At 42.6% G+C, this 18785-nt stretch overlaps 1 protein-coding gene across 2 annotated transcripts in view; it reads left to right on the plus strand.

Annotated features, from left to right (window-relative positions):
- The window catches only part of dhx9 (DEAH (Asp-Glu-Ala-His) box helicase 9), a 221995-nt gene that overhangs the window by 103807 nt on the left and 99403 nt on the right, over positions 1 to 18785 (plus strand). For both annotated transcript variants that reach the window (XM_084320875.1, XM_084320876.1), the window contains 4 exons: positions 2462 to 2539; positions 2858 to 3049; positions 5314 to 5455; positions 13694 to 13776. In XM_084320875.1, the coding sequence (XP_084177001.1) occupies positions 2462 to 2539; positions 2858 to 3049; positions 5314 to 5455; positions 13694 to 13776 (495 nt within the window). The remainder of the gene's footprint in view (positions 1 to 2461; positions 2540 to 2857; positions 3050 to 5313; positions 5456 to 13693; positions 13777 to 18785) is intronic.

Below are 18785 nucleotides of genomic sequence, written 5' to 3' on the forward strand. Positions count from 1 at the left end.
ATATATGCAAATTATCACAAACGGTGTCATGTATTATTTGATCATTTTATATCCGATCCTTCTATTTTGTCATTTAACATTAGAAAATGTAAAAGTGAACATTTTATTGGCCCACCCTGACCATCGGTTATTTTTGTCCTGGACCTAAGGAATGAATGAATGAATGAAACAATAATTTCATACAGCCAAAAAGGAGAGAGAAGTAACAAGAAAAGCACACATTTAATACTTTGCTGCAGTCTCATTCTGTTTGGAACATATTGGGCATCTCACAAATTCACTCAAATCTTGATGAGACTAAAGCCATACATTTCCATTTAAATATCAGCGGGAAAAGGCCATCTGTACGCAGCATCATTGTGTATGGAACATGGTTAGTCTACGTTAATTAATATGTCCACTCATTCGCTGTGGGAATTCTGCGAATAATGTGTTCCGTCATGGGCTCAGTTTGTCATTATGTGCATATTTAGAACTTTGGTGTACTGAAAAACACAAGAAAAATGTATCAAAAGAGAGATGATGGAGCAGACCATTGGTCGGAATAAAGATGCTAACCACTATGTTCTGGAATTGCCAATTAATTCTTCCTCTATGGACACATAGCACATGGGAAAAATATTAGAAGTAGAAATACCATTAAAATTCAAAGTGATATATTTGGGGGAAATAGATTTCGATATAAGCAATAATGATGACAAGTATATTTTTAACATTAACACTTTGATCGCTATGGTTAAATTCATAATTTACCATCCCTCGCCAGCTCTATTTGTCTATGGAGAAGTTCCCCTTCTTTGCAGGGCTATAACTTTTTAAATTGTATTGCTAAATTGACATTATTATGGCCCATTCAATGTCCTATATCTATTGTTCAGGGTGTAGCAACGTTATACTTTTTCATTCACATATTCATACTAAAATACGGTCTAAAGTATAAGTATGTTTTTATCGTTTTCTGCAGCTTTCTCCAGAACTTGATTTATAGCCCTAAATGCATTATATTGATGATCAAATACAGTTTGGTAGGAATAAGTGCGAGATAAAAAATGTCAACTGGATGTGCTTCTAGGAGTTACTACTCGTTTATAATTCGTTTATAATTCCGTGGGCAACGTTATATCATTCATCTAGTGTGGGTGATATGATCATCAGAGCAGTTTATATGGAACACGTTAAAAAAAACGCTGAATCTTACCGTAGCTTCCTCGGGCCGTTGGGCGATGAGCGTGGAGCAGAGATATTCCTATTTTGGGATGTATAAATACCCGATCCATTTCCAGGTTGTATAATAGTATATACGTCCAAATCATGTTGTTTATCGAGTTATTTGCACCGATCGGTGTTCACTGTCAAGATGGAGTCCCTCTAACGATAGCGAGTGCCCGGACGAAATATGGGTGAGCACCACTTCATCCACAGATCACTTCCTGTTGGGCGATCTGCAGATCGGCCACCAGATGGCGCTCTTGAACCGTTAGAGAGTTGAGTGGAGCTCAGCAGTATATCTCAGGTCCCCGGGGGAGAAATATGATTTTTCATCCCGATTTTTTGAAATATTGATATCAAAGACGTGTTACGGCGTCTTCGGCAGAATGAGCATGGCGGGGAATGACGAGTTTCGCCGTCTCCGGCGATTAAAGTGTTAACTCATTGGTCGCCACCGACTTGAGCATCGTTTGTTCCTACCACGCCATGCTCTAAAAGATAGGAATAAGTGGCGGTGTTTGCAGGGTTAATAATTTAGCGTTTATTTGAAAACTATTAATAAATCAGCCGAAAAATTACAACTTGTTTTGTGTATTCCACTAAAGGGCTATTATCGCGTCTTTCTCTGGAATTACTAGAAATCTCCAACTATTCAAAACGGTATAAAACGGAAATGTACCGATGAAAAAACAATCCGTTTCGTACATGTGATCTGCGTCGTGCGTGCAGTCAAAAACCATTGCCCTTTCCGGGTCAAAACTCCTCCTCATACAGGTGTACCTGACGCTTAAATAAAAGAAGCGCCACCCCCTGGTCACATAAATCCACTGCACATTAAATCCATTTTGGCCGTTACAATCCCCGTCCTCCCATTGATTAAAGCGCTGGCCTACAAGCCCTAATTTTGTCATATCCGGCCGGCTCTGAATGTGTTAAGGGTGGCAACCAAAAAGGCTCTCGCAAGGAGGTGGATGAGTCAGCTGGTGCAGACAGGCAGACTGGATGGACGTGAGCCATTAGTATACACTGAGACAACAGAAGGAAAGGTTTGAGGAGAGGTGGGGGAGATGGCGGGAATTGGATAGGCCCACGAGGCCGGACTTTGTGTGAAATATGGAGAGAGGAATGATGTTATTTGTGTTTTCCTTTTTGAGTATTGTTTTTGTTTGTATGTTTTGTGTTGAAAATGTAAAAAAAATTAAATAAAAAATACGCTCTTCCTAATTATCTCTCCATTGTTCTCTGTATCCAGTGCACCCCAGAGCAGATCAGTGCAGACCTCCACCAGGAGCTGACTTATCAACTGGAAAATGATAGCGACCTACAGAAGGTAAGTCTGTAATGCCCATCACCAGGACTGCCAAACGGGGACTAGCATGACATTTTATATACAAAAGGGACATCTACAGAATATACTGTAGGTGATATTCTGAAAAGGGACATCTGGTCGTAACATATAACCACATCTTTTGAATTTGGTACAGTTCCTCTTCAGTTTGGGACAAAGAGAACTTTGAGACTGGTCCAGGAAGATTTCATTTTAAAATTGTTTTATTTTAAGTTATGCCCAAACACGGCGTCTATTGATAACATTTCGATTGCACTAGATGGACATTTTAGAATTATTTTCCAAATGGACTTCCCCCAGATCATCAGGGATCGTGACCAGCTGCCGGTCAAGCACTTTGAGGAGGAGATCATGGCAGCCATCGCCAACAACCCTGTGGTGATCATCAGGGGAGCCACGGGCTGTGGCAAGACCACCCAGGTCCCCCAGTACATCCTAGACCAGTACATCAAGAACGGCAGGGCGGCCGACTGTAACATAGTATGCACCCAGGTAAAGCTACATTTATACTCTGAAGTGAAAGTGGTAGGGCTGTACCGAATAGTTTCAAGCTTCATTCATAACATTTGAATTCTAAATCAACATTCGAATTTGTATTCAATGTATGTCTATTCATTCTGTTTAAACCAATGGGGTTTTTCTTCACAGTTGCAGATAAATATTAGGCTACACTAATATTATAGTATTATACTATTATAGTATATGACTCGTCATAAAAAGTTAAATAAAACATTTATTATAAATGATGTAGCCTATCTGCATCCGCTCAGCGTTCCCATCACTTTTGTACCAACCGTGCCCTTATTGGATTATTTATGTTGACGAAACTGACGAATTATATTCATTAACACTTTGAATGCCAGCGACGTGTTATGTCGTCTTTTCATGCCCCCCGTTGAGTGCCGACGACGCAAATTGTTGTTTGATTTTTTTTATTAGTGATCTGAATTCATATTTCATCAACCGAGTCTCCCGTTGGTACAGCAGCCCCTCTAGGAGCTCAGATGGGAAAATACGGCCCCCTATCGTCTATCCCTGTGTAACTGCAGGCCATTCGATTAGACTGGTGGATCTGTGTGGGGGCAGCCTACTGGCTCCACTGTGCTGGCGAGGGATCTGATGAACATGGAAGTGATCGCGAGTTGGAAAGCAGCCTGGAATATATATTTACAGCAGCCAATAATCGATCCATAAACGCGATCGATATTTGGAATGGCGATCAGGAATTGGAATAATCTTTTTGGAGAACATCTGATCTAAGGTAAGGAGTCTATGTTACCAGTTTTAGGATAATCAGAGCTGTATTCACTGAGATAACAGCGTGTCCCGTATGTGTGTGTGTGATGTTGAGGAAATGAGGTAATCGATTTCTCGGCTCGCTTCTATAGCGTGCATAAGTACACATATACTATAGATAATCTAGCGTTTATTTGAAAACTATTCATAAATAGGCCGACAAATGACAACGTGTCTAGTGTATTCGAGAATATGAGGGAATATTTGAGGGAATCTTTCTATTTTCCGGAAATTTTCGAGAAAACGATAGCTTTTCGAAATGCTATAAAAAGGATGTGAACTGATTTATAAAAAATAAATAAAAAAATCCGTTTCGACAATGTTGACTGCAAACAAGTCATTGATAAGAGACGGGCAGATTAGACACATAGCCATAATTTAAAACATAGATTATGCGTTTTTAACGCTATCATTGAAGTGGATGATGGCACTCCATGACATTAATCAACGTTATGGCCGACACTGAAAGTGTTAAAGAAAGTAGATTTAATAAAAAAAATACTAATTTAATCACTTTATTCAAATTGAGGATTTTATAAAAGATTATTCAAAATATGACGACAGACATTCGAAGCTTCATTCGAAAACTTCAAGGGAAAAAAACAGGGTCTTATGTTTTTTGCAAAATGACTTATTGCAAAATGTGACCAAATAGGCGCACTCTGGAGCCCTGCTGTAACCTCTACACACAGGCGTTTCACATGCTGCTACTGTTGTTGTTGGGCGTATATGAGACTCGCCGCAGGATTTTCAAAATAAGAGTATCGATATGAACCGATCTTTTTACATTGCATCGATCCTATTGGATCATTGATAATTAGATCGATGTATCGATCTGGATTGATGTATCGTCCCACCCCTAGTGTTTTGGCAAACAGCTAGACTAGGGCCTAAAAAAAATAATCGTTTGTTTCCGGTTGCCGACCGACCCTGCCGATTTTAGGTGCGACCCAATATATTTTAGGAGTTACATTTTTTTTTTTTTTTTTTTTTTTATAAATAATAAAGTTTCATAGAAATCTTAGTCAAACCTTTAGTATTATGGATATTAAACATGCTGGCAGAGTACCTGCATCCATGTTGTTGTGAACATTTTAATTAAATAAAGAAATTCCCTATCCATAGTCCCTACCTACCCATGGCCTTAACTGACAACCAACAGGAAACAAACAATATTTTTTGTTATGCCTAGTGGTGCATATCCACTTCCATTCATTTGTGCTAAGCTAGGCTAGCTTGCAGTTGGATAGCTTTCTACTGAACGCACATAGAGGAAATTGGTACTGTATCTATCTAATTGTCTGACTGGAGAAGATGCTGAGCGCATTTCCCATAATTTATTTTAAATTGACCAGTGGACATTGTCATTGCTGGCTATCTGAACGCATCCTTTACTGTCTATACTTTGTATGTGTGGGTATTTTATGACTGAATCAATTTAATGTTGTGTCATTGTGCAGCCTCGACGTATCAGTGCCGTGTCCGTGGCTGAGCGCGTGGCCTTTGAGAGGGGAGAAGAGGTGGGGAAGAGCTGTGGCTACAGCGTCCGCTTCGAGTCCATCCTCCCCCGGCCCCACGCCAGCCTCCTCTTCTGCACCGTGGGTAGGTTTACCCTGGTGGCTTTTCATAGATCTTGTTTTCTTTTTGTTGTATTTTGTTGTTTTCCTGTCCATTATTTGTAGTTTCTCTACTTTTATTTTCACTAAACATGAAGCCGTATGGCATAAGTGCCTCTAGTGTCTTATCTGTAGACCTGCTTGTATGTATTATGGGTGAATGGTGAGTGTGTGTGTGTTAGGGCTGTCACTTTACCAAAAAAATCTAATTCGATATTTGTTGCAGAATTGTAGACAAGTTCGAATTTCAGTGTCAAAAAAAAAACCTTGAGGGTAAGCTATTTTCAACGTTTTGGCTACTTCTTTTTTACCATGGTATGTTTGGTATCATTCTTTTCAGCACAGTCTCACCTATATGACATTTTTCTTTATTTTTTTACTTAAATCTTTTGTAACATTTATAGACAAACAACACTTAGGGCATGCATCCACCTAGCTCACATTTCCAGCTGAAAAATGCTGGCAGTGCGCCGGTAGTTTTGGGATGAAGCGCATCTTGTAGCGAGATGACTGAGAGAAAGAAATCTACCGACAGCCATCTTTTTATCGTATTTTACTGCCGCGGTTTTGCACATATAGCATATTTGAATACACTTTATTGTATATTAATTATATACCGTATATAGTTATTGCTTGACACCACAGTTCGCCCTTTGCTTTTTATTAGCTTTTTATTAGTGTATTCGTGTAGTTATTAGTTTATTTGTGCCCTCATACTGCTCCTGTCTCTTGTGGGCAGACAGGCAGGCAGGCAGCTCCGGTGTCAGGTTACAAACAGTGGTAGATATGGATAGGCTGCGATTGGTTGTCTGAAATGCGCTCAGCGCATCACTCTGAAAAGTTCAGAAGTGTTCAACTTTAAACGCTGGGAGCGACCGCACAAAAAAACTGAAAAGCGCTGAAAAAATAAGCAGACTGCAGCGCATTTCAGCATGCGGCCGCATACGCTCCCTCCTCATTGGGAACTATTGACAAAAGACGCTTGCGCCCAGAAATATGCGGCAGGTGGATCCAAGCCCTTAGACAATACTTACAATGACATCCATAACTAGGGCTGCAACGATTAGTCGACATAATCGACGACGTCGATCATAAATACTCGTCGACGCAGAATGTTTGCGTCGATTAGTTGTAATTTTTTATTTATTTTTTTATATACCGGTACTTTTTTTTATAATTTTTTTTTCGCACTACCTATCTTTGTGAAAGTGGCTTCTCAGCTCTGGTCCAGCTGAAGACAAAGCAGAGGAACAGATTGGACATTGAGCATGACCTCAGAGTTGCTTTGTCTACCACCATCACCCCAGACTTTGAGACTCTTGTCAGGAGCAAACAACATCCCCAGTTATCCCATTAGTTCCCTGGGATGTTAAGCTAAGAAGTCTGCTATATATTTTTTTTTGTTATTTAAACACTTCCACTTTAATTTGTATTATTTCATTTATTTATCTTGTTATGAGTGATTGTTGTATTGTTCAAATACATTTAGATTTAAAGTGGCTTAAGATCCAAATTCAAATGTTTCATGAGTCATTATTTTAATTTGCTATGGGATCATCATGTTATGTTAAGTTAACTGTTAAGGCAGAGGGACTGGACAACAGGGTGACATTCACAGGTGTGCAGACTTGAGCATGTGAGGTAAAACATGCATTGGAGAAGGAGCCATGCCCACAGGAAGCAGAGATTGAGGGTGTGACAAAAATAATCGTTACATTAGTCGACTAATCGAAAAAATAATCGACAGATTAGTCGATTACCAAAATAATCATTAATTGCAGCCCTATCCATAACACAGCAATGCACTAACATGGGCCCCTTGAATATGGCTGCGTTCAGCCTCCCAGACCCCCATAAGAGGGACCCCCCCTCCCGCCATCCACCCCCAGAAATAGGGCTCCCCCACATCCCAGGTCCGTCCCACGCGGGGCTGAGCACTCAGCGACACGGGTCCCTTGAATTTAATTGGGCCAGGCTCAGTAGAGGAGAGAGGCCAAGCCCGCTACCTCCCATGCCACCAAGCACCCCACCCGATGTACTACGACCCCACAACATACAAGACCCCACTCTCCAGGGCCAAACCGCGGAAACGATGCCCCCCCCCCCCCCCCCCCCGACATCCCCCCCCTAAGTTAAGCCCGTAGGACTCTCCTATATCCCAGGCCGATGCGTGCAGAGCCGGGCCCCCAGCGACACGGGTCCCTTGAATTAATTGGGCCAGGCCCACTACCTCCCATGTCACGAGAGCCCCACTCCACACACACCGACCCCGCAAGACCCCACCGGGCAAAGCTCAGCCGCTTTGACCCCCATAAGAGAAACCCCTCCCTCCTCCCCGAGAAACGGAGCACCCCCATATTCTGGTCCACCATGCACAGAGCCGAGCACCCAGAGCCCACCCCCACCCGACCCCCGGTCCCCGGCCCACGAGAACCCCAAGCCCAGGCCCGCAGAAGGCCAAAGCCCCACGCCTCAATGGCCCCCCGACTCCCCGCGACCCCAAGCCCGGTGTCCCCCCGGCCCGGCGACCAGACCGCCCAGGCCACGGAGGCCGAGGGCCCCAGGAAACCCCACTCCACCCATACCGATCCCACAACACGCAAGACCCCCCTCTCCCGGGTCGAACCGCCGGAACGATGGCCCCTCCCCCGACATTCCCCCCCACTGAACTCAGCCTGCCCACCTCTGTACCTCCCATGGCACCGATATCACTATATACATTTATGCTAACATGACTTAAAAAAAATTTAACTGACGACACAATAAGAAAAAATTAAATGAAAATAAAATAAGCTATATGGTTAGCACTTTTTGCCCCCGTTGGCGTTTTGGAGGGGAATCAGCTCTCCTATTGGAGAAGTCCCCCCCTCCCCCTCCCCCCCTAGTGACGGAGATACCTCCAATGGAGATTCTCCAATCCTCTTTATGTCCAACATTTTTTAATCTTCTCCTTCACAAATGTCCATGTGCACATTTAAAGCAACTGCTATTCTAACATAACTCAGATTCTAACATAACTCAAAGAAAAAAGACATATCCCTCTGTTCCCCGTTGGAAGGGTGAGGAGTAATGGCTCTCCTAGTGAGAGGGCTCCCCCTAGTGGCGAAATGCGCACTATATAAGTCCAACATTCGTTCTGTGGACGGCCTCAGAGCTCCCGGTCAATGTTCTGAATTTGTCTTTCTTATGCACATCTTCATTTGTATTGTGTGTCACGTGTAATCCTGTAGTTCCTTCATACCAGTCCATCGTGTATTGTTCCCCAATATGTTTGTATTGGGTACTCTTCCACGTCCTCCTGTCCTCGTCTCTCGGTTCTGGTCCACCTGCGCGCCCTCTCCATCCTCTGCGTCAGCGTAGGCCTCTCACCTTCCCCTCCCGGCACCTTCCATCCTCTCCGCGGCGTGTCCCTTCGCCGCCAATCTGCGTGGTGGCCTGGTTAGCCTCTATGTTAGCTTGTAAGCTAGTTCGTATGTTAGCCTGTAGCTTCTCTGCATTGACATTCAGCGTCCCGCTAGCTTGTTCTACCTGTTGCAGCATTGCCTCGTGTTGAATCTTTTCCATCTGTGTATTTACCGTAATTCCTCTAATAGTAACCCCGGCTTGTATTTGTTTCAACTGTAGCGGGTACCAGGCTTGTATTAGGAGGAGGCCTGTATAAGAGGGAGGCCTATATTTCAAATTTTCAAACGGATCATAATGAATAAATCAACATTTTGTATCAGTTTGAACCCAGTAAAATGTACTGGGTTCATTTATTGGTTATTTATTAAATTAAATTTCTTGAGACTAAAGTACTGAAAAAAGGTACCGTTGGGTACCGGTATCGATTCACAGGTACCGGTATCGGTTCAAATGTGAAAGGTACCCATCCCTAGCGAACACACACGTCAACCTTTTCCGGTGGACCGCAGTCGCACAGCTGATGGGAGAAAAAATAAAAGCTCAACATACCACCAGATGATCTGAGCTCCTCTCCAGTTGCTGCTGCCTGCTACTGTTTAAATCCAAAATATTGATAATCCTCTGCCATTGTTGTGTAACATGTTTCTGTTCTCTAGTATTCTTCAGTCTCAGCTTCACGTGAAGTTAAATCCCATCTATAAGTGAAACTGAAACTACCGTAATTTTCCGACTATAAGCCGCGCCTTTTCCCCCCATTTTTCGATCCTATGGCTTATAACGGTGCGGCTTATACCGGTATGTGACTCGACGTGACCAAACCCGAAAATGTAAAAATCTAAATATTGCTTTTTTGACTGCATTGAAATTTTATTGATCTGTTCCCTTATTTTCTAAACTTAATACAACTTGTAAATGAGTTAATTCTTGTTATTTGTCCGACAGTATTGTGTCCCAATGCTGGTGGGAAGACTGTAATTAAACATTAAAACACCTGCGGCTTATAGTCCAGTGCGGCTTATATATGTACACATCATTCAATTTAGCTGCTGCGGCTTATATTCCGGTGCGGTTTATAGTGCGAAAATTACGGTAAATTGTTAAAAGGTGCAGTAGGCAATTAATTTACTCGGTGGATGCCTGAACACAGAATTACACCAGTATCACTGACTACTACGGCAAGCCTATAGAATATTATTATATTTAATAATAATAATTATAATAATTATTATAAATATATAATAATAATTATAAATATTTTTTTCCTGTTGTACCGAAATCGTACCGAACCGTGACCGCAATACCGAGGTACGTACCGAACCGTGGCTTCGGTGTACCGTTACACTTACACCCCTATAAAACACGCATTCCAAATAATTACTGGTCATGGTTATTTTTAGTCTGCCATTTTAATATACATTTAATTAATTCATCATGGTTTTGTTTTAGGGACAAATAGGCTGTAGTAAACAGGAGAGGAGGAGGGGAGAGCCGAGTGCAGAGTGTCTGTGTGCACTGTTGTTAATTCTGTCCGCTTGTCATCTGAGACGTATTCGGCGTATGGCTGGATGTACCGCACCGTGACGGCCGTACCATAAATTCACGGGACGAATACATGTACCGTTACACCCCTAGTGTTTTACCATTTTTACCGGTATCCTTATTTTTTTAAGTTATTATTATTTAAATTTTTTATTTATCCGTTCACGTTCGAATCTCGTGTTTTTATGTAAATTCGAAATGAACACATTCGGGGCCATTGGGATTAGACTTTGAGGCCAGCTTTTCATTACAAGTTTTCACTGTGCATGAGGTTGTTTGTAGAGCTAAATCTATATTTTATATTATTTCTATGTGTCCATTGCCATTGTCAATTGACAGTATAAACCTTCCTTTCAATATGCCATAAAGATATAAACCTTCCCTTCAATATGCCATAAAGTAATAATTCTTTCATCAATACGTTCCCGTTTTATAGCGTCGTGAATATGAACTATATACCGCAATGGTCTGGCGTAATTCCTGCAAAGCTAGTTATAGGGTGCTGAAGGAATCTATGTTTTTCAATGTGTATATAATGTATATACTGTATCAATGGGTGACAGCATCTACTCAGACGGATCTATAGATCTTAAAAGTAGCCAGCAGTTGGACTGTGTTGCAGCAGACTAACAGCAGCAGATGAGGATTCAGGCTGTGCTGTTTAACATCAACAGCTGATAGCCACAGCATCAAGGTTTCTCTATCTGGAGAAAGTGCCACAGCGTTTGTTTGGGGTAAGGGGGCCGGTAATATCAACATCGCCGTTGCTATAGTGATTTGGGTCAAAGAGCCGTTGTCAAAGACTGCGTGTCACGTAGTAACGAGGAGAGGGGGCGGGGCCCCCGTTGCTAGGGAGGAGACGTTATGATGTGAGTTTCTTCCGGGATCAGTTAGACTGAGATACGACGCCCAGACGAGCGGACGCGTTGATCAGAGATTTTCATCCCTCCCCACCCTCGCTGGGTGGGGGAGGGGAAATAGTGACACATCATCACCAGCTTCGGCTAACAGGAAATGGTGGTTGGCTACGACGAGAGAGAGAACCATTGGATTAAAGAGATGAGGAGAGACGGTGGAGGAGAATTAATTAAGACTGAACAAGGACAATACAGAATGGGTTACATCTGATTACGAGGCTTTGTTTATGGAATAAACAATGTTTTTACAAGAAAGGTACCACGTCTGCCAGTGTCGAATTCTTATGATTACGGATTGCATTAAGGGGGATGACAAAGATGTACAGCCAGTATGAGAAGGTCGACTTCAGAGAGAGAAATAAACACAACGCAGAAACTTCACGAACACATGCTAAAGGTGATACTGGCTGATTACAGAAACATCTAACAGCGCTAAGCTAATAACGTTAAATCGATTGGCGTTTCGGCCCTACACAAGCTAGAGTTAAAAATCAAAATGCATATGATCGGTATCATGTTCCACCATGAATGCATGAAAGGGGGGGGGGAAGTCGTTTCTGATTATTTTATTACCAATAACTGCATTTGTTATTGCAACATCATACGCTGACCGGGTGGATGGCTATGAGAACAAGGGCTGATCAGACTGAAATTGACGTCAAATCGCTCTTACCTGTGGCCGGTTGGATTCCAAAAATAATTTCCCAGTTATTTGATCGCCATCTGGTAGATCGATATGTCAATTGGCTGATGCTATATTCCTTTACTGCATACTGAATTCGGCGTCGCAAAAAGTATTCCAGGCGATCTGGTGAAGCCATAGCTTTAAGCTAACAGAAAAGCTAACCCGGAGTGAAAAAAAAGTGACACCCGGTCTGCAACATGGGAAACTGCATTCTCGAGACAGTGCCAATACCAGGATCTGACCGGTACTGCACTTTCGGAGTCCCGATATGCCGTTTCCAGCCAAAATACAGCTCCGTGACATTGAGTAGGATACCGTAATTCCTCTAATAGTAACCCCGGCTTGTATTTGTTTCAACTGTAGCGGGTACCAGGCTTGTATTAGGAGGAGGCCTGTATAAGAGGGAGGCCTATATTTAAAATTTTCAAACTGATCATAATGAATAAATCAACATTTTGTGTCAGTTTGAACCCAGTAAAATGTACTGGGTTCATTTATTGAAACCAAGTACTGTATGAAATAGTAAACAGTGCAATTACAGGTGGTCACTGGTCATTTCAACGTTTTCAAAGTGAAATCAAGTAACTAGCTCAGTATGCAGCTCAGTATATTAGTAACCCGGCTTGTATTAGGAGGCCGGCTTATAATTGCTTAGCTCAAGAGCGCACCCGGCCATTAATAGAGACCCGGCTTGTATTTGAGACCCGGTTACTATTAGAGGAATTACGGTATTAAAATGGAATAAAAGCAAAACCGAGTTTACCGGTTGGCCTTCAAAGGATGGCGCCCAATAACGTATATATACGTGTTTGGCCGCGAGTCGGTTAAATTTGAAAATAATGTGACAGCCCTAGTGTGTGTGTGTGCGAGGGGGTGTGGAGAACAGGGGGTGTTATATTGATGTATTCTGTCTATAATTTTGCTTCTTGGAGAATGCCACAAAACAACTCAAACCCCCTAGAGGGTTTTTATGCAATTCTCCTTCACATTATGTAAATTTAATTAACAAAAGAAAAGGTGGCAGGGTCACTGAGCAGCTCTCTAGGACACATTCTTCTGCACCGTCGGTCAGTGGCAGTGTTGTTTGGTTGCCCAGGTGTCAAGTCGGCACAAATAACGTGCAATGTGACTTCTTTGAGCGGATTGATCTTCAAAATAATAGCGTGAAAATTGCTTTTTTAAATAGAAATTTATTCAAACATTTGTCTCGTTTCTGTGCTTTTTATTTTTTATTTTTAGCCAACTAGCTAAACCAAAAGTCCAATTACACGTAATTTGTGCTGGCTTGACACCTTGCCTGCATTCAGCGCTGTTATATATTTGCCTCCACTACTAGTCAAATGTTAAGAAAAAAAAATACTTCATCCAATCTCATTGATCACCAATAAACTAATAAATAGTATTTAGAATTAGTCTGTAGAATATTATAAGCATTAAATTAGACACTGCAACTGGCTTGGGGAATTTAACAAGGACTGAGCAGAAACTAAGTGATATTCTGACACCCGACACAGCTACAAAACTAGTATTTTTGATTTTAATTGGACCATCTTTTGATGGTCATCTAGGTTTTTACACTAGGTTATGATACTCCGTATGAGTTGATGTTCCAACTTCCATAGTAAAGCTGTGTTTATTTTGGTGGTGGGAAGCTGAGTGGTGTTACTGTGTGTTGTAGGTGTTTTGCTGCGGAAGCTGGAGGCTGGGATCAGAGGCATCAGTCATGTTATTGTTGACGAGATCCACGAGAGAGACATCAACGTGAGTCCATCTTTTTCTATATGTATATACCGGTATATAGATATATACAACCACAATGACATATTGCAATCAACTGCCCATTGGTTGTATCACAGTATTTAGTAGGGATGTGCGGAGACTTCATTATCTGTATCTGTTAAACCAACAAAGTGATCTGTATCTGTTAAAGTTAAACCAACAAAATTATCTGTATCTGTTAAACCAACAAGATTATCTGTATCTGTTAAACCAACAAAATTATCTGTGTTAAACCAACACAATGATCTGTATCTGTTAAACCAACTAAATTAACTATCTGTTAAACCAACCAACACAATTATCTGTATCTGTTAAACCAACTAAATGATTTTGTATTCAGATAGAATACTGGATGTGGGTGTGGTTTATACCGGAAGTATTGGGTGGGTGGTATAACGGTTGAACTGGTATACCGGTAGAAATCCGACTTGACTCTACTTGATGGACCGGTAGAAGGCTACTTTTTGGCTCTTTGAATGTAAAAATACTTTTTCACATTTACAAATGTAACGCATGGTGCGGCTGTGTGGCGCAGCGGACATTGCACTCGTCACCAACGCAAGAGACACCGGGTTGGACTCCGGCTGTCTGCGTTGCCTCCGGCTTGGGCCGGCCGTCATACTAACTCAATTGGCAGAGTTAGCGGGTGGAAATCGATGGGTGGTAATCTGGACGTTGTGGACAGCGACTCCTACAGGTCGGTTGGGGACGCCTGCACAGCAGAGACAGGAAATGGCGGGGGTAGTGTGAGCCTCCCACACGTTACTAGGGCTGTCTTAAATACTTCGAAGCTTCGTTCGACTGGCATGGGATTCTAATATGAATTTTTTTTTTTTTTTGCAAAATCAACTCTGCCTCACTTTGTTAAAAGTGACATGCATTATAAATGTCATTTTTCAGTCTCTAGCATTGTATTATAGTAATAGGAGTTAGTATCAATGTGTTTTTGTGTCTAAATACCATATTGGCCGATTGCTCTCATTCAGCTCAGACCATTTCCTGCTCGATTTAATTAGGTCATTCTGATTTGAGGCGCATGCTGACGTCAGTTGGCGCTGGGTAAGCGCACAGTGATCTGATTGGCTCTGTGGTTGTAGCGCACCAAACGGGGTTTGACAGAGCGAGCGAGAGAGAGAGAATCAGATAGACCCTCGCGACAGAGCACACATACACACTGTGCCGCGAGCTACAGCTGCTCCCGAATCGAGAGAGAGAGACCACCGTGCAAACACTCCGCACGCAGGTCCCCCCCCCCCCCCCCGATTCGGGAGCACAAGCTGCAGCGCGGCACAGCGGCAGACCCCCCCCGAACGGGAGAGAGAGAGAATCAGATAGACCCTCGCGACAGAGCACACATACACACTGTGCTGCTCCCGAATCGAGAGAGAGACCGCCGTGCAAACACACAGTTCTCTCTCCCCCTCTCTCTCTCCCGCTCGAGGAAGTCCACCGCCGCACCACAGCCCATGCTCCCGAACCGAGAGAGAGAGACAGAGAAGGGGACCCGCACGCAGAGCGTCCACACAGTTCCCTCTCTCTCTCTCTCTCCACCTCTGTCTCTCTCCTCCACCTTTTTGTTTCTCTTCCTCCACTTGTCTCTTTCTCTCCTCCCTCTCTCTCTCTGTCTGCCACTCGCAGACTGTGTGGATGACTGCCACTGAAAGTGCTTATGGGCGGAGCCAGGCCAATAACGGGCTGAAATCTTGAGGCTGGAAAATGATGCTTTTGAGTACTCCATTAGAAATATAAAACAATGATTTCTTTTTAAATAAACTATACAGATGTCTTCCATAGACTCACAGGAATTGTGTAAAGTTGCCCAAATAGTGCTAGGAATAGCAATGCAGGTCCCCTTTAACTACAACAAGCAATGCTGTTTGTTATTTAAGATGAGTTCGGACTCGGCACTGACGGATTTGTGTTCATTGTGCTGCTTTTATAAAGCCTCAAATGACTGCTTACAATATGACGGCTTACAATATTACAATAAAAGTGTTTTTGTCTAAGATTTAAAAAGGTTTCAACTTTACAGCACTGACAAAGTTGAACAAAGTGCTGTACAAGTCCCACAACATAAAAAAAAAAAAATAATTAATTACATTTTTTATTTTATTTTTATCTCGAAGCTTCGAATTAAAATCGAATCTCGGCCCGAAGCTTCGAATTCCAAAAAAAATTCGAAGGTCAGCCCTACACATTACACCTCGCCAATTAGAGTCCGCGCTGGCAGGTGAAAAGATGTGACAGGCTGCCTCCTCGTGTATCGGAGGGGACACGTGATGCAAGGCTTCTATGCTCCCTACAACCGGCCAATGGGGGGCATATGCGAGCAACGTTCAAGACAGGGGAGGGAAGAATTGGCACAGTGGAATTGGGATGGGAGAAAAATTTATAAAAAAAAAGTAGATAAAAAAATTTAACACACGGAAAGATAATAAACTAGTTTGTGGGAAAAGACATGTCAAGAAGTTGGACCATTATGCGGTCGGGTGGCTTAGCGGAGATTGCGCTCGTCACCAATGCAAGAGGCTGCGGTCTCGACTCCCAGAGTCAGTATTGCCTGTGGCTTGGGCCGATAGTCACTCGTTTGTCTGAGTTAGCGGGAGGGAAGTCGTGGGTGGTAATCTGGCGTTGTGGACAGCGACGACTACAGGCCAGGTCTGGGCGCCTGCTCAGCGAAAGGCAGGACGTGGTGAAGGCAGCGTGACCTCCCACGCGTTACACTTCACCAATGAGAGTCCTCGCTGCCAGGTGAAAAGAGAGCCGCTGGCTGTCGCTGCATGTGTCGGAGGAAGCATGTGGTAGACTTCAGGGTTCCCTTGTACCGACCAGTAGGAGGAACATGCGCACAACAACCAGGTAGGGGAGGGGGGGAATTGGCATAACGATTAAATTAGGATGGGGAGAAAAAGCATAAAAAATCAGGCGGAGAAAAAGAGGATAAAAAAAATGTAAGAAGTTGGACCATTATACCATTATTATTATTATACAACAATGTGGAACGCCCTACCCACAGCCGTAAAATAATGTGAATCCCTACCCACCTTCAAAACCGCTCTCAGAGCACCTACGGGAGGCTGCAATTAGAAACTGGCCCTGGTAAATGTCCAAACCCCCCCACCCAACCCCCTCCAATGTACAGTTTCTTCCCCCTCAAATGTATATACTCTCTTTTAGAAACTCTTGTCTCTTAAACAGTACTGTATATTGGTATATCTTGTATGTCATAAATGTCTGGATGTAACGGTACTGTATATCTGTACGTCGTGTATGTCATAAATGTTATGATGAATTGAAAATGGTGGACCCTGATGTAAACGAGACGAAAGTCTTTCTCTGCATCCCCTTAACAATTGTGTGTATTGAGCCGTACTGTATTGTACCCATTCTGCAATCTGTTAATAAAGTTTTCAATCAATTGGCTACTAAATTATGCATGGTGAAATGGAGGGCAGCGAGCTCCCATGCGGACTATGAAGAAGAATTAGTTTGAGAAAGGTGCGTCCATCATCTGGACGTGGTTTGCATTAAAAAAGTCAGACATTGAGCAGAAAACTATCTGCAAGCAACGTGGAGCGAGAGTTGTTGATGCATGCAGACCCAAGCAGTCCCTCCACAGGTGGTGCTAAACGAAAAACCACAACACAGACATTGCTAGCCGAGTAATGTTCCAGTGGCGTTATGACAAAAAAAAAAGCAAGCAGTGGAAGGACATTACAAATTCCATGTTCAATGACCTAAACTAACTAGCTGCTAATGTCAACTAAGCTGGTCCCAAAACAGTTAAACTAATCCTGGAACTGCTCATAGCGGAGCAAAGTTGGCAGTTAGTTGGGCAAAATCTGTTCGATATTAGTGAGCTCCAGCTAACCGTGAAGAAGGGTAGGTGCTGCTGAGTCCGATACCCTTTCTCTCTCTTTCTCCCTCTGTCTGTCTCTCTCTGTACATTCAATGATTTTAAGTAGCCAACCAGCGGGGCGTGGTGTGCAAGCAAAAACCTGCTTTCATGCTTGGTTGAATTTTGGGCAGATAAAAACATACAGCAACAACTGGACAATACCCACAAAAACGATATTTAAATCTTTGCTCATTTCTTTTTCTTTTCAGGCCTATGACGGGGTGGGTTGGGGGGTAGTACTTTTTTATTATTTACAATTTTGTTGTTAATTTAAAAAAATCGATTTTTATAATGTATTTAATTGTTATAAATACAACTAATCATTTATTATATTTTATTTTTGTCAACGGTGGTTGGTGCAGGAGTTTGGGGGTAGGATTTTTTTTTTAAATGAGGCAAGGGGCAAGCCAATGCTTGTAGTTGGCAAAGAATATAAATTATGTTTTATTTGCATTTTATACCTGTACCTGTGCCTTTCATCCAAAAATGAAATAAAAATATAGGAAATGTGAAAATGCGTGAAAAATTTGCATGCACGGGTACAACAGATCAGTCAACAATGTCGAGCTAAAAGTGAAGAAGATGAGGCTTCAATATCTTTTCCGTGGTTTGATGCAGTGGACAGCATAATCGGCCAAAACCAACCAGTGATCCCTCCGTTGTTTATTACCCACAGTAATGTGGGCGGTTAGCCCATCCAAAGCAAGGGAGCCCGACGTTGTGACTATTGTGTTCAGCGGGACTATAGTGATCAAGTATATATGCATATTATCTTTTACGTTGTTCGTTATATGTTTTGTCTATCTGTCTGTAATCTATGTGGTTAGCGCGCGGCATGGCCATAATGTTTTTAGTGTAGGAAAAGTATCCAAAATCCCGCCTGTATCTAACCCATTGTGTAGGTTTAGCTGGTACATTACTTCCCGGGGTACAGCGAAAATGTCCTGTGTAACTGTTTTGGTTAATTCATTAATATATAGACTATAGAGAGTTGCTCTCCTCAATTGTGCCTGGCTGGGAGCGAACCAAGACTGCAGTGTGTACACAAACCAGAGGAGGGAGGGGGGGGGAGTTCGCACTCAAGGACGGAGCG

The sequence above is a fragment of the Notolepis coatsorum genome (assembly GCF_963971535.1).
Source record: "Notolepis coatsorum genome assembly, chromosome: 8".
Lineage (NCBI taxonomy): Eukaryota > Metazoa > Chordata > Actinopteri > Aulopiformes > Paralepididae > Notolepis > Notolepis coatsorum.